A 25,416-nucleotide genomic window follows, 5' to 3' on the forward strand; every position below is an offset into this window, starting at 1 on the left:
CATACCAATGTAGGCACCGGCGGGTGGGTTCTTTTGCATACTTCTACGAGTTAATTAATATATCTCCTGGCGCTGTTTGCACAGTGAACAACACACTTACAATGTTTCATGCCGTGTAAAGAAACTAGACCATCAGAAAACTCAGAGCACCTCATTGTGAGATTTCTTTCCACCAATTACCGCTCCTGACGCAGCCTTCATGCCTTCTAATGCCAGCTCAAGGCCCTGCGAGAACAAAGAGAGCATCTCTCATTACTAAACCTAACAGGCGTCAGCGTCCTTTCATGTGTCGTGGCTCTGAGGAAACACGTATTTGTGTCATCAGCAGTGGTATTCAAAGGTAGCAGCAGGGACAACTATGGCACCATTCATGGAGGGAATCCTGTGTCCTTACATTTCCTCTGCTGCCTCTCTCCCTCTTGTTCCTCTGCTCCCTCCCGCCTCCTAGGACACTGTACCCTGCATTCCTCCCATTTCTCCCGCCTTCCCATGTGACCAGAGACCCGGGGCCGAAACGAGGTCTGAAGAAGTCGTCATACTTAATCCGTCAGGCGTCACTCGCTCCCTTTCTCCCCCCTCTCCCCTTCTCTCTCCACTTTTCTAAGTAACTATGATTCCTATGGTACTATCTCTAATCCACACGTTCAGACAGATGGCCACATTTAAAGCTAATCCCTTATATGGTGTTGGACCTTTCACCTCAGCGCTGCGGACGACACAGTGGCTGCATAGCCTGAACTAGCTAAAAATGTTAAAAGATTTATAGCACTGTTGCCACATGGAAGGAAAACTCAGAGAAACCCTGAAATTATGCTGCTTCAAATAGATCTGTGCTCGTAGAGTTTAAGTATAAATTAGCTGCATTGACTAATAATGACACCAAACAGAACATTTGAAGGGTCTGTCTTTATGTTTTTCTTCAGTTCAGTGACAGTTTATTGACAGCACTGTGCAGCCAGCAGCTTAAACAACTCTAAATAATCATCAGACTTCAAAGTTCAGTTGATTTAATCGTGCTTTATTTGCAGTTTATTTAATAATCAACAGTGTTTGTGTTCAATTTGAAGTGTCGTCTTAGAAAGTGTCGGTGTGTAACGGTACAGTGTATTCATCAGGAACTTGTTGGCACAGCACCAAATAGTCTATTTATATCCACAACTTGCACTGGTCTCACATTTTACAGCTCCAAGTTTTACCTGGAAATCTTTGGCACAGCACAGTTGTTGTGTATTAGCTATAACATGTTAGCCTGCAGATTCAGACTGTGACAAAGTCATTACTTTTCATTACATTACTATAATGTGCTAATTGCTGCAGATATGTAATTGTAGACAATACAGGATTTAAGCATATGGTCAAAGTGCTGCTACAATCTGTTGTGTCTGCTCTGTAAAAAGAGCACAAGCTACAGTTCAGGAGGGATCAACATTGCTGACATGTGTGCTGTGTGTTTTTGTGCATACCTGTCACAGTAAGATTCGAGGAGAAGAAGGAGAGTGACTTTTTTTTATTTTTAAATAAATGACGTTTGATTATTCCTTCTTAAAAAAACATGGAGGTTTGAACTATTCGAATATCTATTTTTGCGCAATATGTCCACAAGGGCACACCAACACGAGAGACAAACTTGCAAAGATTTAAACATAAACATGCTTTTTAAAAGATCAACACAGGCTTCCTGTTTGCAAAAGAAACAGACAAAATAATTCAGTTGAAGCTCCTGTGAGGAGTTTTTCACTGGTTATGAAACAGACTGAAATTAATTCTGATGACTCTTTATGAGCTACAAAAGCAAACCAGACCATCAGAGACAAGATTGACTATTTCTATGTAGTTATTTATAATGCCTGAATCCGCTGGTGGCGGGGATAGGTGTCAGACGCAGCGATTAACTGCATGCTGCCTTTGTTTACATTTTCCAGGGGAAACATTTAAAGTGAGTGATACATTCGACTGTTAAAGAAAGCATGAGGAGATTCTTTGTTAAAAAAAAACACCACTTAAGACCCTTGTGAGAGCCTTCCCTCTGCATCATTTCTGTTGTTTTGCTTTGCACGGGACGTTTTCAGGAGGGGCGCTGTTGTGGTTCCACGAGCCAATCACAGCGTAGAGGTGAGTGTGGGAGTGGTTCAAATTAGCAACTGGGCCCCATTCAGAGCAGCAAACATGGTGAGAGAGTGATGCAGAGTTGGCCTTCTTTCTGTTGGACAGGTAGGTGCCTCAAACCGGGCAGGACAAGCTGTTGGTGTTAGCTCAGCGGGGTGGGCTTGTTCTCGCACGAGAGAGTAAAAGTGAGCTTCTGGTGACGACGAGCCCTGGAGGAGGGGCCCTGTTTGAATGTGTTGTTGACAAAATGCAAGGACAAATTTGACTCATTATACCTTTAAGTTTGGTTTCAATATAGTATGGTTTAGAGTTGGTGGTCAAGATTTTAAACCACAACAAATACAGTAAAAAATGATATTAAAGAAGCTTTTAAGCTCATTTGAATGAAGAAAGGCCAGAGTTGGTTCTGCTTGTGGGTTTTACTGCAGGAGACCAGTTTTAATCCAGGATGAGGCTGACTAATTGGCCATGGCTCTGGTGACGAACCTTTTATTAGCACAACTCCCATTACAAAGGGCACGATGACCTAATGACTCAGTGTGAGCGCGGCTTACGTTTCCATCCTTTCTGCACATTACTATAACTGTATTTTTTTTAATTGAAAGTTTAATAGGATGTCTGATGCTTCACATTTAGAAACAGGATTGTTTACAAGGTGTTATGCTCTCTGAATAGAGTCCTTATTCAGACTACTAAATGCATATCGCACTGCAGCGCCTCTTTCACCAGGAAGGACAGATGTGTTGCATCAGGATGCAGAAGCAAAGTGCTAATGAGCATAATTACTGGAAATATTTCTGTCTGTAGACTAAAGGCTCAGATTTAGACAGACTTTTTAGCTGACGGCAGATGTATTGGAGGCACCCTGGGGTGTGTGTCTGCATTAGTGTGTGATAGAGTCTCACAGGGAGGGGGCTGATACCTGACTTGTTGTCAGGGTTATGTCAGTATTATCTGTAGTCTGCGTGTGGATGTGATAGACTTGCAGAGGATCGGATTTCTCCTCTTTTTGTCGACTTGTCGTTCCATTTCTTTCCGTTTCTGTCCTCCTTCCAAGTTTAATCTGACACACATAAAGAGGCTCACCCCTTCTCCATTTGTGGCAGAGGGAAATCAATTCAAAGTAATAGAGTCTCTCTGAGTGTGTAAGTGAATGTGCTGGCCGTAACAGTTTTAGGTTGGTGTTTTCTCCTGCACCTCGTCTCCTGTGTGAACTGCGTGCTGAAGCCAGAGCTGGTGCGTGTCTGAGGGCTGTGTGTGTGTGTGTGTGTGTGCTTGTGTTTCGTTGGCAGCAGACAGTGCTGTTGTGTCCCAGTGGTCAGGTGGCTAGACAGTGGGGAAGATTATATCACCCTGGAAAAGTGTCCTCTAATTTAGTCTGTTTATCACCTTCGTTCTTTTTATCCTTGCTGCCTCATTTATCTCATCTTTCACTCATGAACAAATTTGCATGTTTTTGACAAGTCCTAGCGTGTGTCTTTGATGTGAAATATTCTGCTGACTGATAATTAGTGCTAACAGGTAAAGGGATTCCTTAATTCCACCTGTTTGGGTGCAGTCTGTAGCAGTGTACTTTAATGAGCTCCCAGTGTCACAGTGAAAAGGGTCCTCATTGAACCAGGAAACAGCCGTGTCCCCTGTGAAATACAATATGATAATGTTATTTTGGCACAAACCATGATCTCTCCTGACTAAACTGTTACTATTTCACAAAACAAATGATTTCAAATATAATATAGGTTTATACATTAGCCTATTTAAAGAATGTTATACCGTATTTACCATCAGAATTGTGCTTGTTCGTTCACAACTACTTTAATCTGCTGCTTCTCTTCAGTTCTTTTCCCCCACACGCCTACACCTGCTGTACCTGCACACGCCGCCTCTTTCTGGTTCTCCCTGCCTGTATGCATCTGCTCTGTTGACATTCATCATGAGCTGCATGTTTCACAAAGACGCGATCTTGTTTTCACAGCAGCAAGTGATCCACACGTAAAGGAGACTCGTCGTTTAAGACGTTCGAAACAAACAAAACCGACCGGGTTATAAATGACGCCGTAGCTACACAGCTGCACAAGCTTTTAGAATAGTGGCATAAGAAGGTCCATGTTTAACATGGACGTTCAAGAAGTCCTCTCTTTCTGCATGTGTGTTTCTCTGACGAGCGTGTGTAGAGACGCTGCAACACGTGTGTGTACGGATACCTACATTTGTGTTTATCCCAGTAATGACGGTATTGCAAAATCTATGTCGTGGCAGAACGTGACACAAGGGACGGTATTAAAACCGGTATACCACCCACCTCTCGTTTATACCTTCTTTATTGATATACGTAAGCAGAGCCCCGATCTTAGTATGTTTCTGTTGTTGGACACAATTTATTCCATCTAAGTACCAAAATATTTACAGCTATTTAGTTTAAGTAAAAGTCATTTAAAAATCTGCAGGACGTCTTGCAGCACTGTTGATCAGGAAAACGGCCTCCCTGCTCCTTCAAGGAAAAATCTTTAATAACCATAACAACGGTCCCTCTCTTACATCACATCCTATAGTCAAAACACACGTCCTTGTCTATGCAGCAGCTGATTGTTATTTTAAGCTTTAATTCCAGCAACATTGTTTAGTACTGTTGTGCCAGAGACTGTGCCCATGCCAGCACGTCGTGTCACTGCAGCGGTGCATGACCAGTCAAAACATGTTTACACGCCCCAGATTGTAACAACAAGCTGCTGCAAATGGCAGATATCCATGTACAAGACACACCAGAGGTGACTGCTGGGCCCAGTAATGAAACCTGTCCACAGATGGAAAGGGGGGACTCTCCCCAGTACTCGGGACACTTGCTGCTGCTGCTGTTTTTGTTGTTGTTCAGAGGAAGTATACAGGAGCTAAACGGAAGCTAAGTTCTCAGAGCGTGGCCGGCCAAGCCCAACAAACATCTGAGGAATGTCACAGCGCTGCAGCCTCCTTCCTCCTCCTCTCTGTCCTCATATCGCCCCCCGAACATGTCCTGTTAGCCTTCAGCCTCCAGGACTTCTGTTTGACTGTAGATCCACCTGAAATCAAGTGTAACTGTCTGTGTGCATGCGTCTGAAGCCTGAAAGAGAAGCATGCCACCCTTCAGCTGAAATATTAGCAGCTAATGTTCTGTGAACTCACATTCTTTACAGTTATTACACAATTATATTTTAAACTCATGAGTGTGTCTCCTTTGATATAAGAATTGTAGCAAAAGTGTTTTACAATGAGGAAAATACATGCACAGAGTATTTAACATGTAAAAAGATGTCAGCTGTCATTGGGTGAAAAGTGGGCACCCTAGCCTGTCAATCACAGGGCTGACACATAGAGACAGGCAACCTTTCGCACTTGCACCCACACCTATTGGCAGTTTAGAGTCAAACCGGGGTTTGAACCAGTGACCTTCTCACTGTGAGTCATTTAAAACAGACTCAAAACACACAAAGTGCTAGCCACCGGTGCGGTAGTTAAACTCAGCCTACGGTAACGTTGATTGTTCTGAGGGTGGCGGCTGCACTGGTGATCGTGACGGCGCACGTCCATGATGAAGCGTTAGCTAGATTAAAGCGCCATCGTCTGGGTAAAATACTGTAACAAAATAAAATAACCCTCTGCATTTTATACTGGTATATTGGTTGCACTGGTGTATAGGACACAGCCCACTTTGTATTAAAAGTGCTTATTATACACTGAATTTTGGGGTAGTTAAAGGGGATTATGACGCTTATAAAAACTATAAAATAAAAGTCAGATGAAAATAAAGATAAATGAGTTGTAAAAAGCCTGTATCAGGAAGTCATATTCAAACACTTAAGTGAAGAGAAGATGCAGGATGATTGTAGTGTTTTTCAACACAAACAGTTCAGAAGTTAGTTTGCAGTGTAGCTTGGTCCTACACATTAAGGGCTTTGTTTGTATAACACAAAAAACAAAACTTTCACCTCAAAGGAAACAAAAGACACAAACTGTGATCCCTTCATGTCGGGTGACAACTTGTAAAGAGCAGAAACAACATATATTAGTGAAGTGTAACCAAACTGACAGCACTATGGGTATAATACTCAATGAAAATGCCACTGATTAATGAAAAGTTGGCAGGAACATCCTAATCCTGTGATAGAGAAATGACTGTGCACATAATTTATAGCAGCTCAGACAGTCAGTGAATGAATGAGGAGGCTCCGTCCCTGTAGATGGGCAGCTGCTTCTGCTGTTACAACGAGCCACAAATTAATCTGCTGGCAGCCTGAGTACGGACGACTGACGGACGATAATGAGATGGTGTTACTCAAAGTGTCACTGGTTTATTTAGTCACAATCATTGTTTTCATACAAAGTGATGTTGATCGGTTTTCAATGTAGTGAGTCCCCGCAACCCACAGCAGGTGAGATGAGTAGGAAACTGAAAAGGTCCCAAATCAAACTTTTGTGTCTTGAAAACTCGGTTTGATACGGTTATAGCACATATGCTCAAAATATACCTGAAATTAAAAGAGTAAAATTCCAAACTGAAAAGCTACTGTCACATTTGCATGACAAATACAATTCAGTTTCTGTAGCAACATATAGCACCAAAATCAATGACCAAATTAAATAGAGTAGGCCTATAACACAAAAACACAGGAACAGCATTTTCCTGTTTTTAATTTCCCATCTTCACACAGTGCTGCTACAGAAAGAAGTCACTAAACACACAGGCTACCAGCTCCATACTGTTAATCATAGTGATAAAAGCTTAATTAGCAGGATTTTCCATATTAGATATTCCCTCTTAATCATCACTCATAATCCAGTAGAAGTGTGAGCTGCTGTCTGTGTCTGCAGAGGGTCTGCGTCTGTGTTGCTGTTGTTCTTATTGTTCTGCTGTGTTTGGGACATTTCTGCACGTCCATCGCTGGGCAGTGGTCTGCAGCTCAGCCCACAGTCCGCAGGGAGATCCTTTTGGATTTGAATGCGTCAGAGATGCAGGACGCGTACCTCGCAACATCACCGAGTTTATAAAACTTTAGAGCATATCAGCCACCTTTAAGTCGGTGGATACGATTGGTTGAATTGATCAGCGAGCTGCAGAATATTAATGGGAAGTTTTTAGATAAAATATTATATATGTTTCATATCACGATAAACTGAATATCTTTTGAACAAATAGAACATAAAGATGATTAAGAACATAATGTGCACATTAGTGGTTAATTTAAATTGTACTTAGATGCAGCCTCAGAGAGTTTCAGATCAATCAATCAATCAACAACTGCTGGAGGCTATTTGGTTGGAGCTGCTGATACATTAAAACTTAATACATAGCCACATACAAAATACAGTTTACAAGAAAGCTTAAATATGTAATATGATCTTAAAAGAATACTGATATATACACGAGAATAAAAGAGAGAACCTGTGGAGCACTTTGCATTCTGGTTGCTTACTTAGAAAAGTAGTTTTAATTCATTAAGAAATGTTTAAGGAAACTGTAATCAGATGAGCGTCCCTATGGATGAAGATTCAGTGTGTCTGTTGGTGCAGTTAAAGTATATATGCTCTAATAATAATAATAATGTCAACAGGCCTGCTATGTTAACTGTGAACTAACCAGCTCTAATGCACAGACCTTTTGAGCTGTAAAAACTCTTGAGATGGGGAAATGGCCGATCATGTTTTTGTGTGCAGCGCAGCAGACCGTCCCTCTGACACTGATAGAGGCTGTCAGTCCCACTCGGCTCCCCGTCGCCGCGCTGCTCGCCGCTGCCCTTTGGCACCTCATTTCCATTTGATGCCAGCTGAAGGCAAATATGCCCACCTGCCCTCCTTTGTATGTGGCCCCGCTTCAAATCCTCACTGGATTATCTTATTGTCTCCTCACCGAGCCAAAGGCCACCGGCCATTTGCATCTGAGAGGTGGAGCAGGGAGTGCCTCTGTGGACGATGGCACTGTGCTGTGTGAGCGAGGCTGCGCTGTGTGTGGCGGCGAGGAGGGAGGAAAAGGAGAGCAGATCAGAGAGCAACCCAGTCTATTTGCCAGTTAATAGATGAAGGGCCGGGGAGAGGGGAGTGGGAGGAAAAGGTGGAGACGGAGAGAGAAAAGATGATTAAAAGATCTTGTGGCTTTTTGTCAGGCTGCAACAGGCAACCCTCCCTCCTTCAGACTCTCCCGTCATCACTGAGAGTGATAAAAGGAACATCCCGCACATCCAGTTAATGAACATGACAAACATCGAGTTATTTTGAAGGCTGTTTAACTCAGTGATGATACATTTAATTAATTATAGAACAAACAAACGAGATGAGAAATATTTAGAGGTTTAAAGAGGGATTCTGTGTTCATGAGCTCATGCACAGCGAGCTGCTGACTGCTGATGTTTTAATCACACAGTTTCGGTGCTGCTCAACACTGGCCTTGGATTCTGGCCTTTTTTAAGTGCAGGCAGTATTTCGCTGAAGGGGAGATGACATTATAAAACCCCTGAAAGTCTTGAGGCAGGTTAGACATACTTTTCAACAACACTATGTATCATGAAGGAGGGCGCTTGAGGGGTCCCTCGGGGGATTCCTGGGCACCTCAGGGAAAGTGAGGAATGGTTCATAATTTTATTAAGATTTAAATGGAAGGTAGGTATAGGGACATCCTGCTGCAGCTGCTTGTGTGCCTTTACATGGGCTTTCTCTATCTGCCAATAACGGGTAACTTTCTAATATCAGTGTTTTATTAAGCTGCATGCTTTACTGTGGGGAAGAGACTGGGCTCGTTCTTTTAAAGGGCCAGTTCGCCGATTTTTAACCGCAGTCCTATCATGCTATTATGGGGAGCTAATGCCATTAAATGTGGCTCTGTGCCTTTGGAGGACGCTATCCGCTTCTCCAACGGGCCCTGGAAAACCTCCACCTGACTACGTAAAACACGTCGTCTGGCGGAGGTCAGGGAGTTCGCTAAACTACACTTCCTCAATCTAGGACGCCGCCTCTGATGTCATGTCTCGTTCAGAATCGTCAGGTTTGAAATGTAGACTGCAGACCTGAAGATTTTTTACTCGAGCCAACGGTATATTCTTGTCATATTTCCGGTTCTGTCCCGCTCTGAGCCGTTGCCTGCAGTTAAAACGGTAGCATTTCACTCCAGAGTCTCTGGCTGGGCTGTTCCTTTCAGAGGGAGGAAATACTTTAATTTAAATTGGGTCACCGCTAACTCTTGGGTGGCCATTACAGCCCGCTCCAGGAAAGTCTACGTGTGGGAAACACTGGACTGATCAGTATCAGTTTGGTGCGTCTCTGGTCAAGGTACACAAGGAATGTTTCAGGTTTCCTTTTACAAGAAGAGTTCAGGAAGTCTTTGCAGCCATGACACAGAAAACTGTGACTTTTCCTTGTCACACTTTTTTGAGGGATTTAGCAAACAAGATCTAACATGTTAAGTAATCAGCTTAAGAGGTGCCTCCTGGTAGATGTTATTATCAGAGCTAGGATAGCTGTTTTTTTAATGCTAAACATACCTTCATTTTCACTGTACACACATGAGAGTTGTATCTATATTGTCATCTACCTCTTAGCAAGGAAGTGAGTATGCACATTTCCTGCATTGCTGAACTCTTCTCTGATTTGATCATATATACACAGAACAATGCCAAAGACTGTGAACCTTTTTATCAGCTGCTAAATCTAAATATACATCCTTTTTATTTCCAATCACTGAAACTTCCTCCTGTATTTATGTTATAATTTACAGGAATGCTTCTGCTGATTCAGTGTTTTGGCTTCCTGTGCCAACACTTGACCTACTCACCTAATCTGAGCTACCGCATACACACTTTCCCACCATGCTTAGCAGCTGTTAGCCGGTTTATTTTGCTTCCCACACGCTGGGGTGTGTTAGTGTTTGCTTCACCAGCAGGCTCTGCATGTTTGCAGAAGAATTGGATTTAGCACGACGCTGCGTGTTTGTGTACGTCACATTTGTGGACATGACAGTGAAAACTCCTGCACACATACACACGCACACAGACAGGCAGATCCAATAGGAGTGTGCAGCTTTTTGTCACAGCACAAGCTTTAGTAAATCCTGCTCCTTTTGTGTGTGTGTCGGTGAGCGACGCGGTGGTGAGGAGATGTGTCATGTGCTGTTGTTTTTGTTGATGTTACTTAGCCAAGTGTTAACTAAACACCTGTTGATATTTGATCCACCCCTCTGTCAGCAATCACCCTGCAACGTAGCGGTGTAAAGCTTCGGTCAATAGTGTCTCAACCAATCAGCTGACACCGGCAGTGCAATCTCATAAACATTACATCTGTAAACAATAGATTTGTATCTGGTGTGTGTGTGTGTGTGTGTTATAGTGGGGTTGTACTTCTGTGTGCTGAGCCACAGATGGCAGCCCTCTACCTCCAGCTCGCACGTGGCCTGCAAACACAGACGTGTGTGAATGTGTAGTGTCAGGTTTTCTCTGCGTGTGAGAGGAGAACGGTAGACTGCGATGTGGACGTCTGCAGCATATTACAACACCTTTTGTTGCTGTTTGTATTTGTCTGCATCTCACTTGCTTTTCCGTTCCTCCTCCCTTCCTCCATGAACTTAGATACACCTCAGTATCAGCAGTGTGACCTTTGGGCTGGTTAATACATCCTTGTTATGACAACATAGACAATGGCATTGTTATTTGCTTGATGAGGAAACAAACTCACGTATCTCATAAAAAATAAAAGTTTTTTCCCTTTTAAGAGAGCATTAATAACCAGGGGTGTTATGATATTGAACGAGATTGATTTGTAGATCTGTTATCAATGACCGAAACAGAAGATACAATATTGATTTGTGTAGTCATTTAAAGTGGTAATCTCAGAGATCTCAGTTTTGTTCTCTTTGGCGGCACCTGTGGTGATAAACAGTAATTGCAGGAGCACACTTCCCAGATATCCAGACAGTGCTGCATGTGTGACGTCCACGGTTGGCTCCGGTTGTAACTCTTGATTTTCCTGGCTGACGGTCGCTTTCCTTTTCAGACTGTTTGCTTCATCTGAGCGTCGAGTTTGTTTCTGTTTCTTTGGATTTTCACTTCTTGTTGAAGTTGTATCTGTAGTCATCCATCTTTTCTTTGTTTGTTCAGCCATAGTAGATTACTGTTTACTCGCAACACTTGCAGAGAGTGGAAAAGCAGCCGCTTAGCTCCGCCTACCCTCTCTGGCAGACCAACCACTGCTGGCTGATGGAAAACGCGTCACTAACTGGGCGCCGCTTGTGATTTTTTCCATGACAGTCGCACCAGACAGCCAGTCTGTGATACTGCAAATGCAAAGGCTTTCATCAGTGGGCCATAGGCTCAGTCACCATTGTGTTAGCTCACTCTGTGATAGATAGAGAATCTTCCAGATTATCACTTTAGATATATTTAGAAATTGCCATGGCATGCCTCCAGTTTAGGGTTATTCCCCACTCCCATTGTGTTCTCGTTGTGTTGGATTGGCGCTTACATTTGTCTCACATCCGTTGACGGCCGTTGAATTGAATGAAATCAATATCGTATTGAAGCAGGCTTTGTGATATCACTAAATATGGTAAAGTGATTCCTTTAAATCACCTTTAAAGACTTATTTTTATTGAAAAGCTTTCTCGTCATTTTTATAATTGATCCACGTTGTTTTCTTTATTAATTGTCTCTTTTAGTCAATTGTTGTTTTAAGCTGTTCCTCTTTTATTTTGCACGTCTTCTGTTTTAGTCTTGCACTGTTGTGTATTTTATTGCTGGCCTTTTATGTTCTGTAAAGCACTTTGTAATATTGGATTTGATAGGCACTATACACATAAACTTTATTATTAAATAAAGAGTCACTATAATATAATATAGAGAAGGAACCTGTGATTTATACACCTATTATTAACCAAAGCACCCGTTTCTAGCCCGTCTCTGTTTCCATGCTGTGCTCATGAGGAGGACTCACGCCTGGCGACCTGCTGTGTCTCACACACCCTGCAGTTGTTTGGGTGACATGCCATGCCCCGGGACTGGAGGGTGTTTTACACAACAAACACCCCGTTCCCTAACAGACGTACTCTGCAGTCAAAGGAGCCTAGTGTAATTCACTTGTTCAGCACCGGAGCAGTCGTGACACACCTCCCGAACAAAGACGGCTTTGCTCTCAGTGTTACCCGTTTGTAGCGAGTGTGTTCTGCTTTGCATACAAACAACTCACAGAACTCAAAAAACTGTTAAATAGTTGCAACAATAATCAGAGGCCTGTCAAGCTCTCAGACGCCGTAACGGTGTGCGTATTGAATCTGCAAGTCCGACGGCAGAGATCCTCAAAGTTTAGAGGGTGGTGTCATATTTTTCGCTTTTCCAAAAGCCAAAAACTGGAGTTTTTTTTTTACTTTAAGCGACATTGTTCCACAGATCAATCAGTCCCATTCTCCTTTAGTTTTTTACTGAACAGTTTGAATACCTCCGTGTTCTTGTGCGTTTCCACAAGCGTTTGTGAAATTGTTTAGTCAGCCCATATGTCTATTTCCTCGTCGCTTCCCCTCGTCTGTCCTCTACTCATCGCGCTGCCTGGCTGCGCGTCTGTCTCTGCAAATGTCAACATTCGTTAACAACCCACAATGCTCAGTGTTTTGGTTTACTTCCTATATTAGGTTCTATTTTAGTCTGTTTATGTTCTCACCTGAATCGAACCGGACCTTCGTTTGTTTGGACACAGAGTGCCGTCTTTTCTGGTGGACCGTGGTCGGTTAGTTTGGTCTGCAACAGAGTTCCAATGCGTGTTCTCACCCGTCCAAACGAACCAGACTTTCAGAGTACAGTCAGAAAGTCTGGACCAAAGCTGTCAGGTGTGAAAGCACCCTAAATTTCTGTCTATCTGCTTGGAAAGAGATGTGGGCTCTGCTCCAACAGGGAGCAGAGATATTGGTTTTACCTCATCTAACGAGAGTGTGTTGCTGAGACTGAGACAAGTCTAGACGAAGGTTTTATTTCAACTGATTTGTTTGTCTGAAAATGCCTTTTTAGAGCCAGGAAAACTAGCTCCAATATTTACTTTGGGTGGCTGTTGGCTAAAAGAAGTGGTCATAATTTGTCCTCTCTTTCACTTCTCCTGTTTGAGTGAACAGACGAAGGAGCTGCCACTTTCACTGCCGGACGACTCTGCATTATTTAGTCCGCTGCATCAACAGAGTGTCCTCATTCAAACGAAGGAGGCGGCTGTGTTCCTTCACGCAGCGCTAATGTGATCCAGACGTAGCCTTAGACAAATTGGGTTTCTTAGGGTGAAGTTCCCTTTTTTATGTGCAGCTCAGCAAGGAAACACTTTGTGGTAACATAAAGAGGGACTTTTGTTCTGAAAGGACCATAACATCCGATGATGCCCGCTTCGTTTGTCTTATTCAGTCTGCAGAAGTCTCTTATTAGCTTCTGCCAAACGACAGAATGCAGGCCTGAGCGCTGGGTAACTCGGACTGCTGAAGCCTCAGATGAACTTTGGAGTGAATAATTCTGCAGGACGGGGGCTGTGGATCGTGTCAGCCGTGACTTAGATAGTGGTCACGTTTGGAGGGCATAGCTGGTATATAGAGGAGGAGGGATTACAGCCATAAGCAGCTCTTTAAATGCACATATAGACATATAAGTCATGTTTTATAACAGACTGGGGAAACATTTGGACCTTTCCTTAAATTTCCGGAAAAAGCAGTCGCATATCTGAATCTTTGCAGGTTTTTCTTGGCACCGCTGAGGATCACAAAGTCTCTCTCCTGCTCTGACTCACCTTCATTAGCCTACTCGCCTCCAGCTGTAGAATATGGATATCATACATCCACAGCCGCTCGCTAACTAGCACCCACCACCTCATCTTTACAGGGAAAAACGAGTCTAAGATGAATGTCAAGCTCTGGGGGGCTTAGGGCATCTCTTCGCTACGTAGGTGGTATTATCTTCTTCAAGTGCTCTCTCTCTCTCTCTTCATCTCTCTATCTGCCTCGCTCTCCCTCCCTCTCTCTGCTCCTTCTCTTTAATCCTCTGCAGAGTAGGTGTGCCAGAGAGAAAGAGAGAGAAGACTGATATTTGCTTAACCAAATCCTCGGAGGAGGCAACCCTCTTTGATCCACTTCCAAATTCACAGCGTCCTCTTTCATTTGGTCATCCGTCACTTTGCGCTGTCTCCCACACTCTCTGCGTTTGTGCGATGTGTTTGTGTGTTTGTGTGTGTGTCGGACAAGAGCAGGCTGAAAGTGAGAGGAAAGCCTGCAGACAATGGGCCGCATTCTGCTCTGCCCTTCTCTCCTTCCGTCTGCCTCGTCCTTGCTTTTTTTTTCTGTCTCTTCTTCAACTTGTCACTTTTGTTGTGTCCCGTTGAGGTCAGACTGGCACAGGCAGGCGTTGTGAGCAGAAGAGCTGCTGTGTGTGTGTGTGTGTGTGTGTGTGTGTGTGTGTGGGAGAGAGATAGAGAGATAGGGAGAGAGAAGGTGCTGTTGTGGCTGAGCGTATTGGCTGGAAATCCAGGGTTAGTCAGGGCTTGCCCCTTTGTTTTACACACAGCTCTCGCCACACTAGATGGACAGAAGCACTCGCACCACCTGTGAGCTCTGTTTAAGCCTGTAAACTCAAATTCCCCTTTCAAATGTGGCTTTATTGGAGGAATAACTCGGGGGATGCAGGCGCTTCATGTTAGCCGGCAGTGTCATCAGACTCTGGACTGGTCCAGATATCACAACAGTTGATCTTGATACAGGACCATCATTAAGATGATGTCGATAACGATGATTACGTTTGTACATTTTGTTCTCTTTACGATTAAAGTGGAACAACCTGTCATACTGAGTTAATAAGAGTGAAAGCAGTTGGTCAGTCCCTATGACTGTATATATAGATGGACGACGCGTCTCCATCTGCTCTCATTGTATGAAAATGAACCCAATGACGTCATTTGGAGCCAGAGCTGAGCAGTAGAGATCCACTTCACTAACCAAAACACACTTAACTTACTGAAAAACCCAGCAAGGATCCCGCATGTCGGCATGTTTAACAGCTTCTTGTGTTGGTCTGAAGCAGACGTTCACAGATATGTAAACTTCAATGACTGTCGTGATTGTTTTAGTTACGTCTCCTCTCGCCGTTCCTCTGCTACTCGGGAACAGATCAACTGCAGGAGCCGTATCTGTCAACAGAGCTGTCAATCATCCTTTTTATAGCATCAAATAAATAATTAAAAATAAACTTGTCAGAAAAATGAACACTTTGACGTAAATCAGCATGATAAGAACTAACTATAATGACAGAAACCATGTTTGAGAAAAATGTGTATTTTGATTTTATAGTTTGACTCATGTCCCATCTGCTAACATGGAGGAGGCGGGCTTTATGACCTGTACTGCAGCCAGTCAGCAGGGGGCGATAGAGAGGACTTTAATGTAAATCCTTACCATTCTTATCCACATGGTTCTGGTTGTTTTCAAAAGGTGGATACCTCAGGAAACCGTCCCTAAAAACTGAGCAGAGCTGTTACCAGAGCTGGGTTTGCAGCCTGACATCCTGACACTGAAGAACATTGGAGAAATACTGATTTTAAACATGAATCTGCTTTATTCAGTGTTTTTACTGGTTTGAAATTTCTCTACTAACTCTCTGATAATTCTGTTTGTTGAGCATCCTGATACGGGCAGGCCAAAAGAAACCAAACTATTTTTCATGATGGTTTGATATATTGTGATGATATTATTTGCCATATCGCCCACGCTTGTGTTACTTATTGAGGGATTACTGTTTAACTTTAAGCCGTGAGAATGCAGCCTCTTAATTTGTGACTGTAGCGATATGAGAATAGACTTGTCCAGCTATCAGAACGATTTGATACGGCTTATAAAGCATCTTTGTATCACCAGAGGGTGCACGGATTAGTAGCTTCTTCTTTTATCTATCTGTGGCTGCATCTGAGTGTCTGTCATGTTGAAGCAGAATAAGAGTGTGAGGAGAGACTCTATTGTACCCTTTGAAAAAAAAAAAAGACACTGGCTTTTTATATTCACATGTCCTCTCTCTACTTTTCCTCTCTCTGCAAGCTCTTCTTTTCCTTTCCTCTGTGAGCAGGAACATGAACCAGACTATCTGATCTTTCCCCCGCAGCCGCCACTCCTCCACCTCACACTCTGTTGGAGTTATTCATTGCAGGCAGTGCTTCTTTTCAAAGGTGCATATTAGAGCAGTGTGATCCCAAACCACTCATCTCCCTTTCTCTCTCTCTTTTCTTCCTCGCAGTGAGCACCTCTCCTGCGCCTTCACCTTCTTCTTGCACGGCGAGAGCAACGTATGCACCAGTGTGGAGATCAACCAGCACCAGCCCGTCTACCACCTGACGGAGGAGCACCTCACTCTGGCTCAGCAGGCGTCCAGCCCCTTCCAAGGTGGGTCCACAGTCCATTACACCTGGCAAAGGTTCAGAGGCACAGTTTGAGCTTAAACAATTTAGCAAGCATATAACATTACAACACAAACACTGACTCCTTTATGAACCATGCAGCCGACAAATATCAAACGTAACCTCATCCTGATGACGTGGAAAGTTTGCCTCAGGACATCGCTTTGAAAGTTTGCTGGTGGTTCACATAGTCCGTCAAAATCTGATCTGTGTCCGGATAAACAAATGAACAGTGCTGCTATAGATTTAAAGTAGCGTCGTAAAGTTATAATGAGACTACAGCTTTGATCATATCTGATCATTGGTGTCTGAAATACTGCATGTGACACATAAACCTGCTGATTTTTGTGACAGGAAACTGAGCAGACGTCTATGTCTGGCTTTTTGTGTTATCTCTTTATTTTCTTGGAAGTCCTCATTCCACAACAAAAAGCCCCAATCTGCTGACAGAATCCAGCAGAAGTCCTCTGACCTTTGCTTGTTTGCACACAGAACACAGCCGCGCCAGAAGGACCAGTAGACTTTTTTTTTATGCTTTGCAACTTCATCCATAACTAAGGTTTGGTTCAGGAGGATCCTTCATATCCCGCAGCCTTGTGAAATTACTATTGTTTTAAGTTCCCTAATTAATATGGACAAATGACCTTTAATCAATGAAAATGCACCAAGCTGTGCAGAACCGAAGCTGACCTAAAGTTGTGAAATTGGCACGGCAGCTGTCTGAATTTCAAACCTATAAATATCTACAGTTGTAACACTTGCTGTATAGTAGGGCTGCACAATACTGAAAAGAAACTGACATTGCGATAGTTATTGCGATTTTAAAAAATATATGAAATTATTCCAGATAAATGCAGTGTGTTTTCATGTCCATGTCCAATTAACAGTCAGACATTTTTATTATTTTTTATTATGACGATTATACAAAACAAAAACCCCTCTCCTACTTTTACCACCCTTGGTTCTGCGTCTCTAACAGCCTTCTGAAAAAGTACAGCGAGTTCAGGTGGAGCGACACGTTTCTTTATAAAAACAAAAACAAATAGACTTGTGGGCTGCAGCTGTGTTCCTTAGCGTGTATTTCATTAACCATTTCTAACGATGTTAAAACGTGCGTTTCATCAGCGCGATCAGTCCGGTGACTGAAATGAAAACTCATGTCTCCTACTTCCTGTCGGCAAACACAACTGCACGCCATCTACGTGCTGAAAGTATAGCGGCTAAACACTCCCTGGCACGTCCGCTTTGTGAACAGTCCGTTTATGTAGCCACAGCGTTAACCAGCACCAGGACAAGGTGTTGTTGATAAGAGGAATACTCTCACTTATAAGCCGCCTCGTGTAATGATGCGTCTGCCTCGATCATCCCGCTGACATGATCTGTGACGGCAGCAGCGTCGCGTGCTTGTTTACAGTTTACAGGCAGCTGTCACAGGCTCTGCAGCTCAGCGGTCAGGTCTCTGTGTGCTCTGTTGAAGAGCTGCACTAATGTGATATCAGACGGACTCTTCCTGTAGATTAGTGATACAAAACGAGAAACTGACGAGTTTTCGTTTTGGACCGAGCAACAAGCTTTACGGGTTTCACATTTGCTTCACTGTTGCACGTCCTGCAAAGTGACTATTGCACGTGCACACATTACGATTGTTAAACAGTATATTGTGCAGCCCTAGTCTTAGAGGGACGTGTTTTTATCACACTTAAAAAGTTGCAAAAGTTGTAGAAGATTTCCTCAAATAAGTTCAAATGAATTGTTGAATCATAATTTGCTGTATCTTTACTGTCAAGAGTAAACAACTCATTGTTAACAGCACCATGTATCAGTGGGCCGGCATAAGGCATCAAAGCCTTCTTTGGTCCAATTGATCCAAAACAAGTAAAACAAACCCAACATGAGCAATACTCATTAGATGTTAAAAAGTTGTTTTTCAACATGTGGCTGTGCTGAAGATGCTGTGACTTTCAGCAATCGACTAAACCACGATCAGATCTTTAGAAATCTTTGCTCACACATCAAAGTTGTGATTCTAAGAAACGGCATCTAATGAAACACAATCTGCAGGGATCAAGGAACCCGTTTAGCTCAGATGACTTCAGGCTGTGGAGCACAGCGCTGGGCCTGTTCTAATACAGAGATAAGGTGGAGTTTAAGGGAAATGTGTGTTCTAAAACCTGTAAATGTGAAACACTGTATTTACAGGAGTGTCTTTTTTGAATGAGGTAGAACAGTAAGCTGTGTGTGTGTGTGTGCTGTTGCCAGGATAGTGCGTGTACACTCAGGCTGTCGTTCAGCACAGATTGGCTTGCAGCCAGTTAAAGAGAAAGCCTCTGTAGTCACTTTAAATTATAGTGTAGTTATAAAATGTGGGGCTCTAATGATATTCCATCAGTGGCTCTAAATTCATTACTCGCCCTGAGCCAAACACTCTATAATCCCACAACTATTGTTTGCTTACATTTTCACTCACACTATAAATGTTTATGTGGTGACGATGATACACACTTTGACTGTTTTTAGAATATTACATTAGTATCACATATTTATCCTCTTGTGTTTGTTATGAGGCACGATTCAGCTGTAATTCACTCACGACAAAAACATGCCACCTGAACCAGAGCGGAGATATCTGCACGTTTTAAACGTTCTGAGTAGAAATGTGTGCTGCACAGAAAACTATAAAAAGAGGAATTTATGAGACTTTGACTTTTGACTTTGACTCAAGTGGAGCCTTTGACAAAAAATAACAACAAGAAAATGCTGCAGAAACACTTGAATAGCCATAATGAGAACGTGTTCAGGAAGAGTGACCGAATATTTTCCAGAACCAGACACAAGAAGGTCTCATGGTCTGCAGTGGGGATGGGAATCACAGCGTAACTCACCATACGGTACGTGGCCCACGATAACGACCATATCACGATACAGCGATTCTACGATACCTGCAAGACAGATTATGTGATTAACTTCCACTCAGCCAGTTCATTTCCGTTCACGTTACACCATCGCGAGGAGTCATGAAGGAGTGACGTGGTGAGTCAATATCGCAGGGAAATCTGTTTAGAGCGCTGTATGTTTGTAAATTAAGATATCGATAATTGTATTGCACGAGTCAGGACGACGATATTTTGTCCCACCCCTATTCTGCAGGGCCAAAATGATAAACCACAGCCCACACTAATTAGAAAATACAAATTCTTAATCTAGGAAGTCATCAGAATAACAAATCCGCTCCCTGACTGCCAAACAGGACAAAACGTAAAGCAAAAGAAATGTTCAGCTGGTCTCCTTCATGAAAACAGGAAGCTTAACAGAGCTGTGTCAAACATTCTGTTAAAGATACAGAATCACTGCACCGGCAAACAAACTCAAAACGTGCAACAACACCAGACAAGGAAAAAGAAACAACTCAGAGGGCTGAAAGCTTCATCTACGATCCGATGAATCCCATGTGTTTGGGATGCAGGTGTTCAGAGAGGGGCGTTGCATCGAACACAGAGAGAGAGAGGGTTATTTGTACTTCTGATGTACACTGTTACATAAAAATCAAGGTGAGCTAATGTGATCCCCAAAGAGACTTTCTCCTCTTTCGCCTTAGAAAGATGTGATTCCACCCTCCGCTCTCCAAATAGTAATAACAGTGATCTCTTCCTCCATTTAACAAAGTAATACCTGTATCCCTTTACGGCCTCTGGAGCTGCTCTGAAGGGAGATAATAACATCCCGTCTAGTTAAATACTTGTGCTACGAATAAAACTCAAATGATTATTGAATCTTGCTGTATGGATTCCTTAAAGGGACGTTGATGGGCTCTGTTAGTCATTGAGGATGATCATATCGCTCCCTATACGCCAACTAGTAGATAGTTACTTATGACTCATTTTATTGGTCGATATGCCTGTCTTTGTGCAGTTATTATTTCTATTTCCCGGTATTGTAGCTCAGGTCTACTTAGAATTATCAGCGGGCACACACACCTCCTCTTTATCTACAATCAGATAACATCGCTGCAGTGAAATTGCTCGCGATTCTTGTGGATAATCTTGAAATTGAACTATGAAAATTATATTGATTCTCGTTTTGGCAAAACACCCTCAAGGACCCCGCGTTAAGCACCACAGATTTATATGCACACCCGTAAAGCAGACACTTGTCTCTACAGTGTGTGTGTTTTACGATCAGCGCAGGCTGTGTGTTCAGCCTCTGAGCGCGCTGTATGTCAACGCGCAGGTGTGTGTCTTCACCACCGCAGTGCATCTCCTCCTGGCTAACCAAGCATAGCGTCGAGGAAGGGCCGACTTCCATCCCCTCCATCCATCCATCTCCCCCTCCTCTCTCCCTCACCCCTGCCAAGCATGGTTTACTGAGCGGCAGAGCGCTCCGGCAGGCGGACCTCTCCAGGATGTGACCTCATAAAAGGGCGCAGAGTGAATGTAATGAACTCTCAGCCCATTACACTGATCTGAGCACATTTGACATGTCTTCAGGGAGCCGCAGATAGACTCACAGTCAAAGAGAGGGGAAGAAGAAGGGATGAAGGGGAGGGTGCGGCGGGGTGGCGATGGGGAAAACGTAAACCATTTCAGTAATTGTGCTGAATACGATCTCTTCCACAACTTGCCTCAGGTCTTGTGAGCGCGCGTGCTGCCTGAAATGCAGATATGAAAGGAGTAAGGAGCGTCGCTGGATTTAATTAAGGTTAATATGATTGACCATAGCTGGATGCTGTTGTGTACCGCAACATAAATAACCTTTTGTTCTTCCCTCCGTGGGGTTGTTTCTGCTGAGGTTGTATGTTCTGTAGGCGGAGGTGAAGCGTTTCTCTGAGGGGCAGTAAGGACACAGTGTGTCCAGACTCATGCTTTAGCTCTGAAACATGTTTCACCAGAGTTAATTTGACATGGGAAAATATCATATCTCTAAGTACCAAACTTCACCTGCTAATGCTCAATAACGCTCTTACTCACACAACACACAACCTCCTTACTTATCTTCCACCACCACCTGCCAGTCGCTGCCATCCAGCACTGTTGGATCTATATTAGATTTTCTTATCAAACCAATTTCCTCCAAACCTCCTCGTTTAAGGTAGTAATCCTTTAGATTTCAGTCCTGGTTGGTTTGGTGAAATCCGTGGTTACAGTGGTCACAGGTGCACAGAAAACATCTATCAGAAGAGCAGCTGAGGGATTTATTAGAAGAGGAAGAAATACTTTATGAATCCCTGAGGGGAAATTCAATGTTTTCACTCCGTCATTACAAACATGCGACACAAACATAGGCCTGGCATACCGACATGCACAGACAGGACTCTATGGGCATGCATTAATGGACAGACCTCAGAGTGGGGGGGCTGCACATGGACATGTGCCCCCGAGCAGTTGGGGATTCAGTGCCTTTCTCAAGGACACCTCGGAAGTGCCCAGGAAATGAACTGGCACCTCTCCAGCTACCAGCCCCAATTCCATGTTTGGTCCGTACCGGGACTTGAACCTGCCACCGTCCGGTTCCCAAGCCAAGGAAGAAAGTTAGTTAAAGGGCCAGTTCGCCTGTTTTTAACCTCAGTCCTGTCGTGCTATCATGGGGAGCTTATTGTGGTGGGAAAAAAATGCAATTTGGCTCTGTGCCTTTAGAGGACGCTATCCGCTTCTCCAATGGGCCCTGGAAATCCTCCGCCAGACTACGTAAAACATGTCATCTGGCTGAACTACACTTCCTCAATCTAGGACGCCTGCCTCTGATGTCATGTCTCGTTAAAAATCGTCAGGTTTGAAATGTAGACTGCAGAGCCGAGGATTTTTAAAAACATTTTTAGCCATTGCCTGCAGCGACCGATGTCCTTGACTATAAAAAATGGTAGTATTTCACTCCAGCGTCTCTCGCTGGGCCGTTCCTTTCAGAGGGAGGGGTGCAATGCATGCTGCGTGTTGTAGGAATGTAGAATGGGTGAAACCACGAGCTGTTTGTACAACTTTCTCCACAGCTATGGCGCCAGTTTCAATATATTACTGCTTCTATCGGTTACAGAGAACACCAGCTTTGATTGACAGTGGCTTTTTCCAGGGGCAGACTGCTCCTTTAAGAGCCCTGATTGGCTGTAGGAAACAGTTTGGTTTGCATGGATAAAACGGCTCTGATACAGTTTTTAAAAAAAAAGGAAGTGTTAACAATAAGAGATAATTCCTCATGCTCAGGTTGACAATCTGAATCCTGCAAAGGAATGATGGATGCTGGACTAAAGACAAGTGATTACTAGATGTAGATATTTTGACAGACCTTTGCAGCTGTAATGCGGACTGTTAAAAGTTTGAACATTGTGGTTACAATTCATGACAATTATACAATTCAGTTTTGATTTAAGACTTGGGACGTGAATTCGCAACCCAATCTTGCTCTTTTCTTTCCATCCTCTCCTTCCATTTTCCCATCCTGGAAGCTGCTCTTTGGTCCAGCCACAGGATCAATACCTGAAGACAGAGGCCATCCAGTCTGATAATGACACACTGGAAAAGCAGCGAGAGAGGGACATTAACTGATGCTCGCTCACACACCCACCATACAGTCTTTGTACATCTGCTCCTCGTATTCAGATGTGTGGTGCGTGCAGAGAAAGAGAACGGATGCATAACAAGCTGACGGGTTGTGTGCGTACTGTATATGTGTGTCGAGTTGATATGCATATGGTTCCTGTGCCCACATGTATGCATTATGCATGTTAGTTTATGGTCCAATCTGCATTCTGTGATGGATGTAGGTCTGTTCTATAAGCAGACTGATGGGCTCTCTGTCTGACTCCCATATGTCTGTGCAGTCGAGTGTGTTTGCCGAGGAGTGGCCTCTTTTTATAAGCCTCTGTTTATGGGCTCTGAGAGGCCACCGCTTGCCAATAATTGGCGTCTGGATTGCTCTGTAAGTATTTGGCGAGTCAGCCGGGACCGACTGGGTCCAGCAGCGCTCGGGAAAGGTCAGAGCGCTGATGATTCGGCCCGAGATGGGAAAAATGACAGGGAAGGGAAGCAGGCAGGAAAGAAAGGTAGGACAGTCAGGATTAGAGGAAGTAGATTGTTGCAAAGGTGAAAATAGAAAGAGGAAAAATATATATGAGGCTGCAACTGAGCGAAAGGGTGGACTGAAGATGGAAAGGAAATAAGACTACACAGAAGGAGAAGTAGGATATGAAAGAAAGAGGTGAGAGGATGGAAATATACTTTACTGAAGAGGAGACAAAAGAAGAAGTGGTAGGACAAAAAATATATGGTACAAAAAGTGATTGAAAAAGTGCTGCTGGATTTAAGAAATAGGCATTTTGAGGGTGTAAAAAATTGATAAAGCTGCATGAAGAATCAAGTAATTGAAGAAAAATAGAAGGAATAAAAGTTTAAACAAAAATCAGTAAAACCGAAGTGCGAGAGGAAAAAGGAGATGAAGGAAGATGCGGTTAGGATCCTCAGAGCTAAACTGATTAACACCTTGTCTTTTTCTCCTCTCTCCTCCTCCTCCCAACCCCTTTCTTTCCATCCAGTGATCCTGAGTCCTTTCGGCCTGAACGGGACACTAACCGGCCAGTCGTTCAAGATGTCAGACCCACCCACGCAGAAGCTGATCGAGGAGTGGAACCAGTTCTATCCCATCAGCCCCAGCTCCAAGGAGGGTGTGTCGGAGGACAAGGCGGAGGACATGGACTGGGAGGACGACTCTCTGGCCTCCGTGGAGGTCCTCGTAGGTCAGTGAGCTTCATGTTTGTGAGCGTACCTGTTTGGAGTGTGGAGAAGAGGGCTTTGGTTGCTGAACATCCCACCTGTGTGTTGCTACAGGTGGTGTGCGGATGGTTTACCCAGCATGCCTAGTGCTGGTACCCCAGTCAGACATCCCCGTTGTGGCCCCTGTGGGGTCCTCCCACTGCACTGCCGTCTACTCGGGTGGCCACCAAGTGCCTGCATCCCAGCGAGAGCCCGCCATGTCTTTAGTGACCCTCACACCTCCCACGTCGCCCGAGGAGGCACAGACAGGTAGTGGTCTGAACACAGTGTGAATTTATACGACGGAGAATAAAGACTAAAGTCAAGTGTTATTATTAAATAGCTCATCCTTGTAATGTTCATCCCTCTGTGTCTCTCTGCAGTGGACTCCCACTCGGCCCAGAAGTGGGTTAAGATGCCTTCGTCGTCAGATGCGTTCAGCGTGGACAGAACGAGTCACCACGGAGGGAAGATTCCTCGCCGGTTAGCCAGTCAGGTGGTGGAGCGCGTCTGGCAAGAGTGCAATATCAACCGAGCCCAGAACAAGTGAGTCTGTTATTGTTGTTAGAAACACGCACAGCTTGTTTAGCAGCGCTGTAAATGAAGATGGAACCCACCACTGTTCACTGATTGGGACAGCGCTAGAGTAGAGACCTGCGTGCGTCTCTAGGAAAACATCAGAAAGGGAACAAGAAGCAACCTTTCTCCCCTCTAATAATCACTCATTATTATTAATTATATTATTATATTATTAATTATTATATTATCTACTTATATGTCATTGACATTGGTCTTTAAGTGCCAACAGTCTACAACTTGTTACAACATGTAAAGCAGAGTTTTAACTTGTATAAATTCTATATTCACTTGTTGTTATTTCCAGCTCAATGAGGGGTTAAAGTTCTCTCTGCACACAAATAGAAAGATACAAGAGATATGATGTGGGAGGGTTAAAGTTCATGCAAATTAAGCACACATGCGTAAAAATAGGACAACCTCAATAAGAGTAACTCACCTCGACTCACCTGTCTTCCTGCAAAGTCAAACTATATTTATATAGCACATTTAAAACAACCACTTAAAAGAACCGGTGTAAGTAAAATGAACAATAAAAACACAGTAAATAAGAGTAAAATATAGTTGCATTATAAAGGGTCAAGCGCAT

At 43.6% G+C, this 25,416-nt stretch overlaps 1 protein-coding gene across 1 annotated transcript in view; it reads left to right on the forward strand.

The window, feature by feature from the left end:
• The window catches only part of med13a (mediator complex subunit 13a), a 106,285-nt gene that overhangs the window by 39,178 nt on the left and 41,691 nt on the right, over positions 1-25,416 (forward strand). Inside the window, exons 4-7 of the mRNA XM_069668971.1 lie at positions 16,356-16,501; positions 24,035-24,235; positions 24,327-24,521; positions 24,635-24,797. Coding sequence (XP_069525072.1) covers positions 16,356-16,501; positions 24,035-24,235; positions 24,327-24,521; positions 24,635-24,797 — 705 coding nt within the window. The remainder of the gene's footprint in view (positions 1-16,355; positions 16,502-24,034; positions 24,236-24,326; positions 24,522-24,634; positions 24,798-25,416) is intronic.

The sequence above is a fragment of the Semicossyphus pulcher genome, unplaced genomic scaffold (assembly GCF_022749685.1).
Source record: "Semicossyphus pulcher isolate SPU_LCO1_2020_fin unplaced genomic scaffold, fSemPul1.0.p SCAF_10, whole genome shotgun sequence".
Lineage (NCBI taxonomy): Eukaryota > Metazoa > Chordata > Actinopteri > Labriformes > Labridae > Semicossyphus > Semicossyphus pulcher.